We start from the raw sequence: 19,407 nt of genomic DNA, 5'->3' as shown, positions 1-19,407 counted from the left end.
CAGAAATGAAGAAATTCCTTCAATATACTAGGATCCCCTCCCCTATATATGAAGATTGTTGTTTAACAATTCGCGGAACATGAGAATTATATGACTTAATATGCCCGGATTCTAGAAATCATTCAAGTTCTTTCTGAAATAACATTGGCTCACTTTTTTCTCTCGCTATCACCAATATAGATTATTTCCAGTAACTTCCTCTTTACCATTAACAATAGAGATTCCATGAAATCCATGTTATTGGCTGACATTCCCTGGATGAATCAATGCGATTCACATGAATAATTTTTCGGATAAGAAAGTATATCGGAGTATTGGACATTATTTTTCTACTGATCGTCTGGTGAATTATTTCTGTGAATTATCGAAAGGTAGCCATTAGTCAAGAGAAGATATTTTATGATTTAGTCAGATTCTCCATAATAAATAAATGAAAGCAGTTCTTTCCAATATCGCTCATATATGGATTCGCCACTAAATACATTCGGCTTGAATATTCATGCAGAAAAAATATATGTTCATGGAACAAATTTACTGGAAACGGATCTTTTCCGAAAAAATTGGTATATTGGAAAGAGTAATGTGCAGAACTTAATTCTCCTCAATATATTTCATCATAAGTTTCGCATATATGCTATATTCTTCAACGAAATCATTTTTCAATTGCAGAATACAATTATTCTCATCAATGAGTGCGTGTATCTGACGGTCGGACGTGTTTTGATTGCGCCCCCGTAACACGAGCCGTCTGTGACTCAACCAGTTCCAAACCCGAAGTAATAGTTATCCTCGATAATCATTATTCCATTTTACTTCAACATTCTTCACTTGCATTGGACATCGTCCATATTTCTATTTCTTCTCCTTTGTGCTAACATAAAATTAGTGAAACCATTTGTAATGGAAGAGGCGTACGAGGCCATTAGAAAATCCCTCCAAATTCTCTGTGATGACGTGAAGGACATTAAGAAGAGTCAAGCTGAAATGAAAGTGGAAACCAATGCTAATTACAAACTTTTAATAGACAAACATGTGAAACGTGAGGCCCAATTGTCAAAAACACACAAAAGAGCGGAGGTCACCATACAAAAAGTGAATAGATTAGAGCGAGACAGCCGCGCCTATAACATCATAATATACAGAGTACCTGAAGTTACTGCGAGCCCCTCCGCAACAGTGAACAAAGTTTTGTCAATGATTAGTGAAGCTGAAATAAATATTCCTGACATGTGTATCGTCTCTGCTCTCCGCTTGAACAAGCCATTGGCCGGTAAAAACCGTCCAATCCGCGTCAAGCTATTCGCGCCAAGATGGAAGAAGCCCACACATACAGAGTTATCAGGACAAACTACACTGACAAGCAACATTGAGAAACCCTCTGTTCCCCTTCATAAAAATATTGCTAAAGGTAGAGAGAGCCTGCGACAAAGAAGGCTACGTTTGGAATCGACGAGTTCTTTGTCTGATACAGCTGACAATATGTCAAGCGCCCAAACAATCCTAAACACCAGCCTGTTACGCCGCGTTCAACCAGGAATAATAGCAAGTTGATGGCAAATAAATAGCAACGACCGATAAATATGCCATCCGAGGTAAGATCGCCTCACCCATCTCCTTCATCTGATGCTTCTCATGCAACCAATAATAACGACAATACGATAGATGACAATATACGACTGTTAGCTTGGAATATCCATGGGTTTTCCAATAACAACTGTGAATTACCATCTTACATTAAATCATCGGATGTTTTGGATTTCTGTGAGACCTCGCTCAACAAACCGCTAGTTGATCCTCCAGCCTGGCTAGCCGACTATTCCCTGATCTACTCGCACGCGAAGGAAAACAAAAAGAAAGGACACCCCCCCGGAGGCCTACTACTTGCCATTAATAAGAATATATATAAGTATAATGTATTATTGAACGAATTCGAAATTCTAGCAGTCACACTAACCTCGCAGAACCTCGATATTAATGTAATTCTGTGCTACCTTTCTCGCGATAATCAAATCGAAAACTCTCCAATCTTTAGAAACATTGCAAACAGTGCAAACATTGCATAATCACACTCCCCCTTAGCTGCTCTGTTTATCATGGGCGATTTAAATTCCCGAATTGGATGCTCTTTTCCTGTAGATGACATTTTGATCACTGACGCTGATAGTGTTTATAAACATCGAATATCAGCTGATAAAGAGGTAGATACGAGGGGAAAACGACTGTGTGGAATTATTACTGGTTCTAAACTAATTATTTTGAATGGACGACTCCCAGGTGACAGTCAAGGTCAGTTTATATTCCATGGAAAAAACAAAAAACCCAGTGTTATAGATTCTGTAATTTGCAACTGGCACTCTCTGAATCTGGTACGTGATGTACGGGTCACGGATTTACCCACCCGCCCGGATCACCTCCCTATCATTATAACTCTAAGCTCTCTCATTTCCTACGGGCATGATTAGGCCCCGGAGCCTGAAATAAAGTATAAATGGAATCATTCTATGGTTGGTAGCTACATAGAAAACATGAGGCTATCAGCCAATATTAGGGATCTCCAAACGGAAAGCGCAGATGAGTGAAATAAAAATATAATTCACTCAATTAAGGAGGCGGCTGAGCTATTAAATATGAAAAAGGAAACAAATGTGAAAAAAATAAACCCCAAAAAACCATGCGATGATCAAGAATGCGCCGGGGCCAGAAAAACCTTAAGAAAATCTCTAAAGTCATGTACAAAATCCATGTTTACAAACCTGAATGAAATTGAAATTTACGAGAAAGCGAAAGAAGACTATTGTAATTTGATTAAGCTGAAGAAAGAGAAGATCCTGGAAGAAATAAGAAAATCCATTAGCTCTTGTCGAACCACCCAAGATTTCTGGTCCATAGTCAATAAATTTAGGATAAAGCCTTACATCATGAACAAAATAGGTCCAGATATCTGGCACGATTTCTTCCAAGAGTTTCTCCCACCCTGTAAAAAATATCCAGATTTGTTAATAACGAATTCGAATCATCCCGTCCTCGATCAACCGATTTGCTTTCATCAAGAAATCTCTTGATGAGTTTGAAAAAATGTAAGAGTGGAAAATGACCCGGCCCGGATGGCATTAGTAACGAATTTTTTAAATATCTCCCGGATAATTGGTTAGTTTATCTGAGAGATTTCTTCAACTAAATACTTGATCAGGAAACGGTGCCTGAGGAGTGGTCCATGATGTATACATCAATGATATTTAAGAAAGGAGACCCCGAAAACCCTGAGAATTATCGATGTATATCCCTGGTAAATTTCCTAGCTATGATTTTTACGCAAATAATCAACGGTCGACTCGTCACCTGGACAGAATCTAGCAGTAAACTGCCTGAATTCCAATCGGGATTTAGGAAGGGTCGAGGCTGCATTAACAATATTTTCACCCTCTCCTCTCTCTCCCAAATTCACTTGTCCCAACCCGGACGAAAAATTTATGCTCTCTTTATCGATTTTTAGAGAGCGTTCGATTCGGTAAATCATGAAATCTTGTGTACGAAACTTGGTAGACTCGGGGTAAGTGATAAGATCATCAGAATTTGTAAAAGTCTGTATGAACGGGCACGCTTGACCGTTCGTACAGGCTTTGATCTCTCTCGCCCAGTTGATATTACTGAAGGGGTGCTACAAGAAGAAATTCTGAGCCCTCTTTTATTTTCTCTTTTCATATCAGATTTTGAATAATATATGCGTGACAATAATTGCCGGGGTCTTTCTATTGACAAAAACGAGGTCCTGTGTATTGCCTACGCAGACGACCTGGTTTTATCTGCTGAAAACCCAGATCCAGATCTCAGAAGAAAATTAAAAATGGCATAGGAATACTTTAAATTAAATCAACTAAAAATGAAAAAATCCAAATCGAAAGTGCTCATTTTTCATAAGGGTAGAACCCCTAAAGGCCTCACTTTTACATGTGAGGGGGAGGCATTAGAGATCGTTGACAAGTTTATATAACACGGGATTACTTTCTACAAGACAGGTCTATTTGAGCCGCAATTTAGAAGAGCTAAAACATCCACCCGATCGGCTATTCACTCTGTCCTCAGCACCCTTAATCGTGCTCGCTCCGATACTTGGCACTCTAAGGAGTACCTGTTCTCGTCTTTAGCAACTAGCGTGATGTTCTACGGGGTGGAGGTATGGGGTTTGAGACACTACGATGAAATTAATTCTCTACAAACCTATTATTATAAAAAACTACTCAAACTACCCTCCCACACCTCCGGATACGCAGTTCGTTTGGAGACTGGATCTGTTCCTCTTGAATACGAAGTGCTTAAACATTCTTTGAGATGGCTCGAAAACTTAATGATGATGGATGACAACCGATTATCAAAAATTTGTTTTAAAAAACTGCTTAGCCTCACTTCAATCTCAAACATCAAAACTAAATATAATTGGTGTCTACAACTCGATAAAACTGTACAAAACCACTTTCCACTGGGGATCAAGGCTCTCTGCGAAGGAGGAATTCTTAACAATAACATCGAAAAAATTCTAGTCAGTTACAAGACCAAATTAGAAACCGAGGACAGGCGCAGGCTTTCCGATTCTTCACTTCCAGTATTTTTGTACCTGGATTTGAACGATACAAAATAACCTTACTTGGAATTTAAATTGCCGATCCAATTTTTACAGACCACCTCATAATGTCGCCTTATTACAACCATTTCTCCCCGAATTGTGCTGAAAAACTCGACCATAAGATTCGGAGAGAGCGCATTCTGCCCCAATTGTCATGAACCCCTGAACAATGACCTATACCATGCCCGGACAACCTGTTCTAGCTTTACGGAAGAAAAAAAAACTTTATATAACAAATGCAATCTTGACTCGACTAATTCTAACCCCACACTAACTCCCTTAAACGCCAAAAAAATCGAAGAAGTCAGGGCTCTGCAATTTTATTTGAACAAAATAAGTAAGCAATGGCAGCACTGATCTCTGCTATAACTACTCGATGGAACAAAATGTAACCTATGAAAATAATGTAACAGAAATAGGAGAAAAACTACTATGATAGGAAACTATGAACTGTATCACCGTTAATGAACAATGTACTAATGAGACTCACCTTTGTATAAGACCATGTTGTCAAAACAAAGAATAAATGAATTAAATTGAATTGAGTGCCTGTATCTTTATTTACTGCTAAATATAATTTATTACCGCAAAAGTTCCGCAAAATTGAAATTTCGATAATCGTCCATAGTCGATAATAAAGCTGTTCTAGCGAAGTCATTCATGCCCTTAACAAGTTTCAAACTTCATGAGTTCCGTCCAGATGTCTCCCTAGGTTGCTTCTATCCCGAATAGATTGTCCCCAACCCATTAATACAACCTCAAAAAACAGTGAATAAAAATGTCATTCGACAAGCAGCACTTAAGGCACTGCCTTCTTTTTACCTTTCAACTTGGAAAAACTGCCGCAGAAGCACAAGAAATGATTCGTTCGGCCTTGGGAAGGAGTGCTGTATTTTATAGCACATGTAGAAAGTGGTTTAAAAAGTTTCGGGAAGGAAATTTCGGTCTCCAGGATGAGGAACGTCCTGGGCAACCAAAAAAATTTGAGGACGAGGAGTTGGGCAACTTACTCAATGAAAATCACTGTCAAACACAACAGGAGCTTGCTGATTCTAATTCTCTTAGAATTCTTTAATGCCTAAAGGAGGTTAGGCGGTGTATGAGGTGAATTTGAGAGTGAATTTCTGTAGTTCCCGGTAGCTTAGTCGGTAAGAGTGCCCGGCGCGTAACTGGGAGACCCGGGTTCGATTCCCGGCTGGGTGAAGCGGACATTTTTTCTCTCTAAATTCTAATTCTCTTAGAATATCAAAGAGTATCAACTCTCGGAGTGCCTCAACCAACTATTTCGGTGCGTTTAAAAAGAATTGGGAGGACACAAAAGGAAGCTCGTTGGGTGCCCCATCATCTTATCTCAGAAAACAAAAGTCGACGCTGTGAAATTGCAATGTGCCCACTGACCAGATTCAAACAAAAATACTTTTTACATAAAATTGTGACTGGGGATGAAAAGTGAATATTTTATGACAATCCTAAGGGCGAACGTCCTGGATTTATCCGGGGGAGCCGTCAACGATTATTGCAAAACCGAACATTCACGGGAAAAAAATTTATTATTTATTTGGTGGGTTTCCAAAGGTGTAATCTATTATGAGATACTCGGACAGGGGGAAACTGTCACTGCTAAGCGTTATCAGGACCAACTGCTCAAATTGAGTGATGCTATTGAGGAAAAGAGACCTTTTACTGGTAGTGGTACGAGGCAAGGGATTTTGCTGCAGGACAACGCGCGGCCACACACGGCAAAAGAAACCCTGAAACTCATCTCCATGTTGAGCTGGGAAATTCTCACATATGCGGCGTGTTCTCCAGACCTTGCGCCTTCTGACTATCACCTTTTCTGGGCGCTACAACATCACCTGGTGGATACCCAGTTTCGATCTCCTGAAGAAGTCCGGCAGAGCATTGATGATTCATCCAGTCAAAAACACCATCTTTCTTCCGAGCCGAAATCCGACAATTGCTCGATAGATGGGAGAAATGCGTTTTCTTTCCCCTCAGGTATGTCGATATCCAAGAATACTCTGGCACAAAAAATGAAATATTCTTTAGGGTGAGTATTCAATTGAATACTTCATCGCTGATGATGCAAAATGAGTTGATTTCTCTACCTGTAGATTGTGATTGTTCTCTTGGACGCCATACACATTTATCCGTTTTTTCAACCCGATTGAAATTTCCACACATAAAAAATTGTTTACTACAATAAATAAAAAAAGTTTTTATACTAATCTTTGATCGTCCGAAAACCTCAATTTCTTGGAACAGGATTTTTTGGCGCAAGGATTTTTTGATGCCGACTTTCTGGCGCCAGTTTTCTGAGCCCCCATAGATTTTTTGGCGCCTTATATCATCAATAACAAAATGTCAAATTTTTCAATAACATTGGATATTTTTATATTTTACTGAAAAGAATTATTATTATTTCGAATGATTGATTTTTCAGTGTTCCACATTTTGTTCTATACTATAGATTTTTATTCACATTTTCTAAAATCTTTGTTGAATTCGCAACGCCAAAAGAATTGATCATTTTTTTACTTGATTTGTCAAACGTGAACATGTAACCATTGTGCAAATAGTTTTTGTGTCCATGAGTAGTTTTTTTCATTTTAGCCGCCATGGTGAACTCTCAGTGAGTGGTCCCATTCTACTGAAATACTCGGCCGATTAGAGATATTAATAATGGGTTTCTATCAACTATCGGAACCATCAATGGGTATTATGTAAGTGATGTAAATATTGACATGATAGCAATCACGCTGACTCATTCACTGAGAAAAAAAATTAGTTTTGCCAAATATTCATTTGTTATGCCCCAAAATAATATTATGAAATTCCTCTGTTGATTCGGAAAATATGAGGACAGAAAAGTGGCATATATTATTCGAAACAAAACGGAATGAAGAAATATAAAATAACGTTGAATATTTTTGTTTGAAAAATCACGTATATTTGACGAATGTTGATAACTGGGGTGCAACGTCAGCACTTTGCGCCCCGACGACTGGCCTTCGCGCGCGCCGGGAGACGTCACCTGATGCCTCGCAGGTGTGCGACGAAGATAATTACCTGATGCAATCGAATACACGAAGGAATATAAAACCTCATGAATTCGTTGCCTCTTGGCCAGTAATTCGACGACACTTTAATTACCTTCTTTAATTTTCTACTCGCCTGATACCTTCAGTATCAGACCGAGTTCTTATTTATTTAATAAATGGTAAATTAATCGTTTAAAATCATTTCTCAATAAAGATATTTATTTCTATTATTTATCCGCGTGTGATCTATTCTTTAATCGAACCCAACCGCTCGGGTCCATTACACATTTACTTGAATCATTCATTTTCTCAAAATCGTATTTCTCCAATCGAGTCATTCCCAGGCGAGCCTAATTAGGTTTCAATTATGACATTATATTGCTCTAGATGATGACTATGTTGTAATGTCCTTGGATGATCTCCCCCAATATTTATTCATTTTTCCTTTATTTTTTATTTGCAAGAGGAAACCATTTTGATGAATTTTTTAATATTGATGATTGTTGTTGGAGTTCACTCAAGGCTATAACAAACATTATCATCTTCCAGAGCCATATAATTATCATAATGGAAATCTAATGAGGATTGCCTAGGAATGACCGGACCGGAGAAATACGGTATTGAAAAAATTAATACTCCTGTCGAGTAAATGGATTTTTGGCAACAATATTTTTTTTTTCAGTGTTTTAGATTGGTGAATTTCGTAGAATTCATTCTTTTTTTTCATCGCCGTTCGTAGTTCAATTGTTGATGAATTTTTTTCATGTGCAGCAAAATTACTATGTGCGCCAACAAAAATTAGCGCCAAAGTGTATCGGCGCCAAAAAATTGGCTCAAAAAGTAACGTACCGGTTTCGTACAGACCACCCTTTAGATTTAACCATATTCAATCTTCAAATTTGTCAATTAAATTACGTAAAAAAACCTAGACAAAAATCAAGAATGTTCAGCGTCATTCAAATTACATTTTGCACAGAATAATTATTTTATTAACATTCGTTGTTCATAAATAAATAATTGAAATTGTTTAGACTTTTGGAGACCCAATTATTTCAAACATGAAATTGATTCCTGGTAAAATTCCAAATCTGAATAAATTTGCTGCGATTGTGAGCAAATGATTTTTATGATGGCAAATTAAATCTTTAAAAATTATCTATAGAAAATTCTTACAGTTTACGGAAATTTCAGTTTTAAGATTATTTCATCAATCTTCTCCCAAAATTGATCTTTTAATTTTTTTTCAGATATTTAAAATGTTTTCTAATGGTTCAACATCGTGATTCAGATTCAGACATGCAAAATTTAAATAATAACATCATTTTAAAATGTCCGGAAACTTAGAGTCAAATGAAATGAATGCTCTGATGTTCGACGAATAAAGTAGAAAAGCATTTCAACTGGAAAAAAAAATAGTCAAAGAACTTTGATATCCTTGAAAAATGAATGAGGTTTTCTAATAATCATATTGTACCCCTAAAAGATGGAGTTTCTGAAAACTATTAGTTGAAATGTTATCAAACGTAAATAAATGAATGATATACTTCTGAATAAACTCTAGACTTGTGTCCAAATCATGGGGGTATTTGACTCCAAAAACGAAGTACGCAAGGAAAACGATTAAAAATCCTTGCAATGCATGCGTTCGGTAAATATATTCTCTTTGTTCAATGAAGACTGTATATGATGCAATTGGATCGTATAACGATTCCCCCTTCACAACGAGAATTTGTGTTGGATTCGTTATGAGCTGCTCAAGATCTTCTTTGCTCATTGCTTCCTGAAAAAAAATGTTGCTGTCAGATTTCAAATAATGGAAAAATATCAACACTTGTTCCGATTTATTTTACTCACAACAACTATTTTGTATAGAAAATCTAAATCCTCTTTGAAGTATGCTATTATCAATGGAATAATTGCCAAATGAGAAACATCTTCTTGAAGATACTGGGCTGCTGTTGAAGCTTCCAGCAGAGTATTTATCATTTGTTCAATATTAGCCGTGGACTTTTCAGGTTTGTAGAGTTGAACTGTATTCATAAATTCATAAATATTCCTCTGATACTTGATATTCTCTCAAACGATTTCATCAATGTTAGCAAATTCTAACACTCGTGATGCATGTAACAGAAAATATCGGGGATGGTTCAGAATTGGTCACTCATCGAACAGCTGTGGTATGCATACTGTTCGGCGATTCATTTCGATTCTCTGTGTCGGCTAGGTTCTATCCATAGCTTCCCGAATTTTTGCATCATCTTCGGTCGTTCCATCCTAGATGTTCTTCAAGAATTTTTTACAAGTAAGTTGACTTCCCTGAGTGTCCTCTGATGGTAAATGGAGCTCCCGTTCAGCATGGCCATATTTATCCAATGAATCTGGAACTTCTCTATTCCTTTTCCGATCAGTCGTTGGAATTAGTGGGATCGCAGTGGAGGGCTGTTTATTGCTGGTGCGTTTCCGATGATTATAGGGATTGTAGATTTTGAGTTTTACGGTCTCGAAGCCAGAACACGGAAGGACTTTTGGCTCCTACCATTCTGTGAAAGTGTCAATTATCATCAATGTCAGATTCAGGCTATAATTATTGCGAGCCAGGAGAGGGCAAAAGAATTAGACAATGGTTGATCAAATTCGATGTCTCTGATGAGCTTACATTGCTCCTCATAATGTTCTCTCTTGTAAATATTGACATGGAGGGTGATGCCCCAAATTACTTGGCCCATGCGTCTAATATAGAATACTCTGTTATCTCAATTCCTTGCCAGATAAACTATGTGGAATAAAATACATACGAATAATAAAAATTTGTCATTGAAAGTAATTAATAATTACTTTTTTAATTACATAATTAATTTATTTCCTGCCTATAATGGTTCTCCGGATAATGATAACTTATATTCTCTCGACGGCAGTGAGATTTTTTTTTATGGATTGTTGGATGGTATAATTAAAATAATCTGCTCTGGGGATTATTACTATGAATCCCTCTTTCTCGTAACATTCTTAATTTAGAAGACATTCATAACTCTGTAAAGAAATAATCAAAAACGCAGTTAGTACTGCACATATATTCATCTTTTATTCCTATCCTACCATGCTCTATTACCTTAATAACAAGTGACGGAATAAATTTCAGTCAACGATTCCCGATTACAAACGGATGCAATTAATCGTACCAATTTTATACACGTGGAGTGGCTGATAGCTAATGATATCTTGAAATAGTATGTATTCGTATTCATGTCTACGCTTTAGTTCATAAACTCTCAAAGCTCTATTGAAAATATTGTCCGTCTTTTCCAGAATAAGATGAACATTCTTAAAGAATCCGTTTATATGATGATAATTAAACCTGTTCGTCCGTTGCACTAGTACTCATCTCGTTCAACTATTACAGCTGGATCACATTGATAAGCAGTGCCTCTAACAATTACTTTTCCACAACTTTCTTATTTGCCATCTGCCTTGGAGCCTTTTATTATGGCCTTTTGTAATTTCAGAGAATATCGATCAATAAGGAAGTATATCGATTTGACAATTTTAGTATCATTTTGAAGGTCGGAATCTTGGCTGAGTAAACATTGGAGTAATTCATGATTTTCTGTGAAGGTTTTGGTTACGCGGATTGTATTAGGGACGGACCGCATGACTCGTTTGAAAAAAGTGTGCTTACTTTCAAATCGTATGGTCCTGCCGATCATTAATGGCCCAAATAGCAGAATTACATGGTGATAGTGAGAAAAGTAATGGTTTCGGCCTGAAAAGAATAGTAGGAAATTATAAAATTGGGGCTGCCAAATATTCATTGATGAGTGTTTGTAGATACGCCACAAAAGATTTGTTAATTTGATAAGAACACATGATTTCAATTATTTCGGATAACAGTAACAACTTAGTCCAAACTTCATCATTCTCGCTCATTATATATTCAGCAATGAGTAGAGAAAACATGCGGAAAAAACGTGAAAATTTCTCAAGCATTACTGGATAGTTTCATACTATTGCAACCGATGGTTTATGTTTAACATTATCAGCACGTTGCCTCAAGTGCGCAAAGTCTCGAGTGCTAATCCCGGTGGGGTAGAATGATGAGATCTAACCATTTTAAATTCTTGCTCATCATTGCAATATACTCGACCGAGGCGAACAAATTTTTCAAAATTCAACAGAATCAAAAATCACCTTGAGGGGTTCCAATTAGCAATGAAACAATACTTGTGAGTAAAGAAAAATAATTACTATCCCCTATTTCCTCGTGTCATGGACACGTGGGGAGGGGGGGGGGGTGGAGTATGTTTGATACCAGTAGGCATGTAGTTAGAATTTTCAAATTTTTAAAAAATCAGAAGATTCGAATTCATTGGAATCATCTTACATTTTTATTACTGCATTTAGGGTCCAAATAAGTTATCTAAATTAATTAAGAATTTTCCTATGATCGGACGTATTTTTTCCATACCAGTACTCTGAGGCTGTCACGCCACAATGCCTAGCGTCATGTAATTTCCTCTTTTGACCTCGAAGTTGTAGTTGATTTTCCCATTTTTCACTGGTAATACTTTGTTAAGGGTCCGAATAAATTGTCTAAATTGATTCAGAATTTTTCGATGACCGAAAGTATTTTTTCTATCGTCAAAACTATGACGAGGTCGCACCACAGTGCCTAGTGTCATGAAATGTCTTCCTTGACCGCGAATTTGAAGTTGATTCCTTCATCATTTGCTTTGAATACTGCCTTTCGGATCTTAATAAATTGTCTGAATCAATTGATGACTTTCTTATGACCGGACGGATTTGGTCTTTCCGAGTACTCTGATGAAGTAACGCTACAAGGCCTAGCGCTATGTATTTCCCTCTTTTGACCTCGAAGTTGAAGTCGATTCCTTCATCTGCCATTTTTAATACTTTGTTTTCGGTCCAAATAAGTTGTCTGGATTAATGCAGAATTTATCTATGACCGAAAGTATTGTTTCTATCGCCAAAACTATGATGAAGTTGGGCCACAATGCTTAGTGTCACGGAATTTCTCTCCTTGACCGCGAAGTTGGAGTTGATTCCTTCATCTTTTGTTTTTTATACTTCACTCGGGGGCTACGCCCCCTGCTCGCTCCGCTCGCCAACCCCGGGGGGGCTTCGCCCCCCCCCGCTGGCTTTGCTCGCTCCCCCCTCCCGGTGTGACCGAGTGGGTGTGACCGGGGTTTTTCCGATAGCTCTATACATACTTTACCATAAGAGGCCACAAACGTATAATTCCCCCCCATATATGGGCACCCCCCCGTATATGAGAACAACCCCATATATGGGCACCCCCTACATATGGGCACCACCCCATATATATAAGCACCCCCCCATATATGGACACCGCTCATATATGGGCACCCCCTCATATATGGGCACCGCCCATATATATAGGTACCCTCCATATATGAACACCCCCTTATATGGGCATATCCCATATATGCCCCCCATATATGGGCACCCTCCATATAGGGACACTCCCCCTATATATGGGTACCCCCCATATACGGGTGCCCCTCTATATATAGGCATCCACCCATATATGGGCAGTCCCCTTAGAACCCCCATGACCCTTATGACCCTTATTAACTCTATGCCCCTCGTGACCCTTAGCACTCCTATGACCGTCGTGACCCTTAGCACTCCTATGACCCTCGTGATCCTTAGCACTCCTATGACCCTCGTGATCCTTACAACCTCCATGACATTTAGAACCCCTATGACCCCTGTGACCTTTGAGACCCTCGTGACTCTTATGACCCTTAGCCCCTCTATGACCCTCATGAGCCTTAGCACCGCTATGACCTTCGTGACCCTTAAGAGCCTTAGTACATTTGTGACCCTAGTGGCCCTCATAACTCTTAGCCCCTCTATGACCCCTATGACCCTTAGGGCTCCTATGACCCTTGAGACCCTCCAGGGATGGGGACGTCCTCTGAAGCCCTGAAGACCCCGCTAGCTGCGCTCGTTCCCGGCTCCCGGTGTGACCGAATGGGTGTGACCGGGAGCGTTTTTCCGATAGCTCTATAAATACTTTACCATAAGAGGCCACATACGTATAATTCCCCCCCATATATGGGCACCCCCCATAAATGGGGACCACCATATATAGGCATCCCCCTATGTGGGCAATCCCATATATATAAGTACCCCCCACATATGGGCACCCCCTACATATGGGCACCCCCCCCCCATATATGGCCGGATCAAGCGTCGCCTGAATTTTGAGCGTCGCCTGAATTTTTGGGCTTATTTTTTTATTATATAGAGAGATTTAGGGTGTAAGGATATTTTCCTCGGTTATTCACCCAGGAAAGATCCAAACTACTTTTTTGCTTTCTCTATCGCTCGTATGTTGGGCGCCAGCCAAACCTTTACGGAAGGTTCGACGAAAACCGGCCTCTGAGGCAGAGTCGTCTACTCAAAGGACTTTGGTGGCTGGACAATGATTTTCCCAGCTAACATCAGCGTGACATGGTAGAGTGGGCGAAGTCCACCAGGAGCATTTCCATCCCATCGTCACGAGCCTCTATTTCAGGCCGTGTATTAAGCTTTGCGGCCTACTTTTCTTATTCAATTTTATTCACACCCGTTCCGGAGGATCCTTCGATTCATACAGCATGGTTTTTCCTCCCGAGTATTTCTACTCGGGAGAGTTTCAGAGTTATTTGTGAATCAGCCGGGATTCCTCAGAGCCTGGGACGTCGAGAGGCTGATCCGACCAAAGTGGAACTACGTTACCCACCTTACGACCACCCACACTCTTGACCACTAGTTACTGCTTCAGTCATCGCGAGTCACTGTCTCTGAGTAGTACTAGATCGTCGACGTATGGTCGGGCCGACAAGAGGAAAACGCCGAGACATCATAACGCTGGAAACAACAAAGTTGTCACTTCGAGTGTCGAAATAATTCCTTTTTCCCAATTGTGGGGAATGCAGGAGCATTCCCCTACGTTCGCTACCATCAGTTATGTCCCTGGCCATATTTCAAGCCAACACCACAAATTACTCCGGAGAAATCCTTTCGATCCCTCCGCTTGAGTGTCCGCGTTCCCCTCATTCGGGATTTTATTAGGGCCTTCTCCCCCTAGTCTGGATATCTCGGCGACGATAGGTCATTCCGTTACCCTATCTCCACCAATCAACCCGACGGGATCACGGGGTCACCAGTCCGCTCACCTGGCCGTTGCTCCCTGGTCTACCCCGACATAGCCTTTAGAATCGTCCAATTGGGCAGCCTGCACGTCGGCCCCTTTTTCCCTCATAAAAGCTGGGCGAATTCTAAATTAGCGAAATTGTAGTAACGTCCGCCAGACTTCCAAGGGTCGCGGTTCCACCCAAAACCGCTATGCCTTCAGCCCTTCATCGGCCTGTGGCTCTTCTCATCTAGTCGTGGCTCTTTCAGCCGCCGCTAGATGTCTCATTCTGTGTCTCTAATCATAAATTTAAGAGTGCAAATCTCTATTTGAGGGGATAATCACTCGTAACGAGAAAATCTCATTACACACCTCCCTTTTTAAGAGAGGTTTCGATCCAAAACCTATACGTTTCAAGTCAATACTCTCCAGGAGTAACTAATCTTCACCTTCCGACTCTTCAGTCGGGGGTGTCCCCCAAAGCCTCCCTATAGGGCTTCATGTATAGCGGTGTCTTTGGTATTACGAAATGTCATGTCAGAAACCTGGTAAAAGTGTCTGGAGTGTTTCTTGGTCACCACAAAAGGTCCATTGAACGATTTGTTCAAGGACGCTGAACGATGCTTCGCAGCATTCGACAGTTCGCGGTTGCGAACTAGAACTAGTTCACCGACTTCGAATTCACCTTTCCTCTCGCCCGAGATTTACGAAAGCCGGTATAGCTTTCCGTAAACTGTGTTGGGCTGTATGGTATGCAAATCGAAATGCATCCAAGTGACGGCCCCAATCACGGTGATCCTGTTCTACGTACGCTCGTATCATAACTTTTAGCGAACGATTCACTCTCTCAGTGAGGTTCGCTTGCAGGTGATACGGCGGCGTTGGTCGGTGCTTCATGTTGGTTGAAGCAGCCAAATCCTTCAAGTCTTTGTTTGTGAACTCGGTTCAATTATCGGTCAGCAATTCTCTTGGAGCTCCCCATCGGTAGATGACGATTTCTTCCAATGCTTTCCGTATCGTTGCGTATTCGTGAATAAATCTTGGACAACTAAAATATATTGGTGTTCTGCTTCAGTGCGCGTAAATAGACCCATAATATCTGCTGATATTCTCGACCATGGTTTCTCCATTGCTCGAAGCCCTATCTGGCCTGCCGGAGGCTGTTGTTGCACTTTGCAGCGCTGACATTCGTGGCACGAACTTACGTACGTCATCACGTCTTCAAATATTGTGGCACAATAAAATTGATTCGCCAAGCAGGCGCTATCAACACCTAGGTGTCCCGCCTGCGGTAGATCATGGCACTCTCGTATAGCGCCACGTCTCATTTTTCGAGGGAGAACTAATTTCGACACGTTTAGATCCTGGTTGTCCACTGAGGCAATTATTTTCTGCCTGAGCTGGTACAAGAATCCTTCAGAGATTTTCCGCATCGAGTACTTCTCTGGGATCCTCTCTACATCTCGACAATGTCGTAGATACCACTTGTCTTCGGTATCCATGGCCATTGTGAGTAGCTCTTTCGCTCCTTCCTGTGTACATGACAGTGCGTCAGGCACCTGAGGAAGGGCGCTGTTCCGGTGTATGATTTTATAATCATACTCTAGCAAACGTAGGTTCCATCTCCCTATGCTTCCGGCCGGGTCTTTCATATTAAGAAGCCACCTTAAGGCCCTGTGGTCTGTTATCACTGTGAAGGGATAGTCCTCCAAGTAACAGCGGAACTTCATAGTTACCCACACAACGGCTAAACATTCCAGCTCAGTCACTGTGTACCTTGTTTCAGGGTCTGCTAATGAGCGACTAGCGTAAGCTATCACTTGCTCTTGTGAATCCTGTACTTGTGTGAATATAGCATCGAGTTCTACATCGCTGGCATCCGTTTGTAGGGTAAACAGCAGTGAGAAATCGCAACATGCAAGAGTCGAAGCCAGCGTTTCCGAAGTGCCGTTTCAGCGCTTCGAAGGCCTCTTACTATTCCTCATTCCACAACCACGGCTGATTCTGCTTGATCAGAAGTATCAGCGGTTGAGCTATGGTTGCAAACTCTCGTATGAATCGCCTATACCAGCATGCCATTCCCAGAAAACGACGAATCTGTTTCAGATCCTAGGTGTATTCTAGGTGTATGACTTAATTTTTACAGATTTATTCTTCGAGCTTAAAATTATTGTTGGAAAGGTGGCGCCAGCTACTTATTATTTTTGGGAAAGGCGGCGCCAGCTCCCGGTATATTTGTTATGGGGAGACTAGATTTTGCGGATGCGCGGATCTCCTCTCCATTAGGTTGTAACTTGTGAGAGTTCACTCTACTGCGAGACGCGAGACGAGAGATGTGTTGTAGCCAATAAACCAGTGTTCTAACAATAGAACCCGTGTACTAATTATTGTGTCCACTCCCGCAATCTAACAGGTTATGTGCGCAGCACGCTTCCACTGCGCAAATAAAAACTCAAGTGAGAAACGAGTAATAAAAGTGATAGTGAAAAATACCCTCACGAACATAGTGTCAAGTGTCCCTCAGGAACATAGTGCCAAGGGTCTGGTGGTCTGAGGTGGCAAGGAAAGGCGAGGGAAGGCTGGAAAGATGGAAAAGCCAGAAGGAGAGAGGCGTAAGTACAGTTGAATGTGCTATACTGGTGGTAAGTATCTCCCGGACAATGAACAGGGTTTGCGTCATCACGGGGAGATTGGCGGGAATAACGTGGATGCTGGAAGACAAGATGGTGGACAACAAACGTTGGCCAAACCATCAAACGAAAATCCGGGAGAAAAATAAAATATGCAGTTAGGAAATTGAAAATCCCGAAGAAAATTAAAATAAAAATAGATTGAAATAGGTCGAAATAACATGTGTTGAGGGATGAGTTGGGAGAGTTGTAACATGGTGAGGGACGCGTCCAATACATAGAGAATCGGTGAGAGAAGCGTCCAAGTATGGAGAATCGGTGAGGGACGCGAACAGTATAGAGTCGGTTAACGTGGTGGGTGCGCGCGCAGCATTGGTAGGGGTAGTGACCAGAAGTGGCTATAGTTAAGCAGCACATGCAAAGCTCGAGCGAATGATGAGATGGCGAGATGTAGAAAAGAAAAGGGGTACGCGGCTCTCTGCCAGCGCGCGCGGATCGCAACTGCGGCCGGCGGCAAAACTAAATCCAAATTTGAAATTGATATGAAATACAAATAAGGCGAGAATGCACAAAAATAAAAACAAGCCCAAATAAGCAAACTAATCGAGATACGAGATAGCGTATCGGCCAAGAAAAGTTTTGACCGACTGAGCAAAACATCAGGCCGAACGCACCGCGTATCTATACACGAAGCAACTACCCTCTCCACTACCACCGAAACACATTTCTTGAATAAAATGAAAACGTGATACCCTACGAAAAAAATAGCTTTAGTTACATCACATAAATCGGCCACGAGCTTTCAATTGATATCACTATTTTCTTTTTCGACTTAATATTAAGGAAATTACGCGCATTGCAACGGGATCATATCCACATTCTCGCATTTTACATTATCTCTGAGCAGTGCGAGTTTTCGTTTTCGAAGTTCGTAGCAGTGCGCTCCAAACTCACGCGCAGAGGAGGGAAATTTGAATAGCGCATTACTCTTTCTCTCCCCTTCTTGAATTCTACTGATTTGCATTTTTTAGACTCATCATCGACTTATTGTAAAAATTAATGAAAAATTGATGAACAAGGTCTGTATATTGCATAAAAAATTTTCCCCTATCCTCGATTAATTTAGATTTTCAACTCAGTCCGTGAATAACATATGGGCGAGTTTATTTCTGCGGTTATTTTACGCGGGTAATTTGCACGTTCGATTTTCTCATGAAATTCTCAAATCGAATGAGAGCACAAATTATAAATAAATGTAGGAAAGAAATACCTTTTTTTCTTAGAGCAGAAGTGATTGAAAATAATTTCTGTTGCGCAGAAAAAAATAAATTCGATTCATACGAAAATGATCGTGTGCTCGTTTTGGAAAAATGACTGAAATCTCCCAAAAAAAACAAAAACAAATGTTTTTGCAAAAAAACTGCGCCAAGAAAAAGTTTCGTGGGGTCGTTTCTGGAAAGAAGAAACATTTTTTTCTTGAAACCACAATTCCCATAGAAATTTTGCAGAAAATAAGCAAATAAAAATCAAAACCAAGTCAAGAAATGTCCAATGGATCATGGAATGTGATATCAGATTATTATGCGGAGGATAACTCTGAATAGAAGGATTTTCAAAAAAATCTTCATAAAATAAAAAATTCAGTAGATACAGATCGGAAGATACAGATTGATACGAGACAATGAGTTGGGAAACTCCGCGCCAAGAACTTTGAATCCTCTCTCTACTCAATTTTTTATTTTATGAAGATTTTTTTGAAAATCCTTCTATTCAGAGTTATCCTCCCCATAATAATCTGATAGCACATTCCATGATCCATTGGACATTTCTTGACTTGGCTTTGATTTTTATTTGTTTATTTTTTGCAAAATTTCTATGGGAATTGTGGTTTCCAGAAAAAAATGTTTCTTCTTTCCAGNCGGCAGCATCAAGGAAAGGATAAAAGAGATGAGCGAG

General features: G+C 40.2%; 1 protein-coding gene across 1 annotated transcript; it reads right to left on the bottom strand.

The window, feature by feature from the left end:
• Nucleotides 1-6,490: 6,490 nt before the first annotated feature.
• Nucleotides 6,491-10,134, bottom strand: LOC107045167. The gene is made up of 3 exons (XM_015267327.1): nucleotides 9,517-10,134; nucleotides 9,207-9,442; nucleotides 6,491-6,642 (listed from the first exon to the last, which is right to left on the bottom strand). Exons 1-3 carry the CDS (start codon nucleotides 9,700-9,702, stop codon nucleotides 6,540-6,542), a joined length of 525 nt encoding a protein of 174 aa, XP_015122813.1. The 5' UTR covers nucleotides 9,703-10,134; the 3' UTR covers nucleotides 6,491-6,539.
• Nucleotides 10,135-19,407: the final 9,273 nt, after the last annotated feature.

Source organism: Diachasma alloeum, unplaced genomic scaffold (genome assembly GCF_001412515.2).
Source record: "Diachasma alloeum isolate Michigan unplaced genomic scaffold, Dall2.0 Dall_scaffold_00880, whole genome shotgun sequence".
Classification (NCBI taxonomy): Eukaryota; Metazoa; Arthropoda; class Insecta; order Hymenoptera; family Braconidae; genus Diachasma; species Diachasma alloeum.
This window is presented reverse-complemented; position numbering and strand designations above follow the sequence as displayed.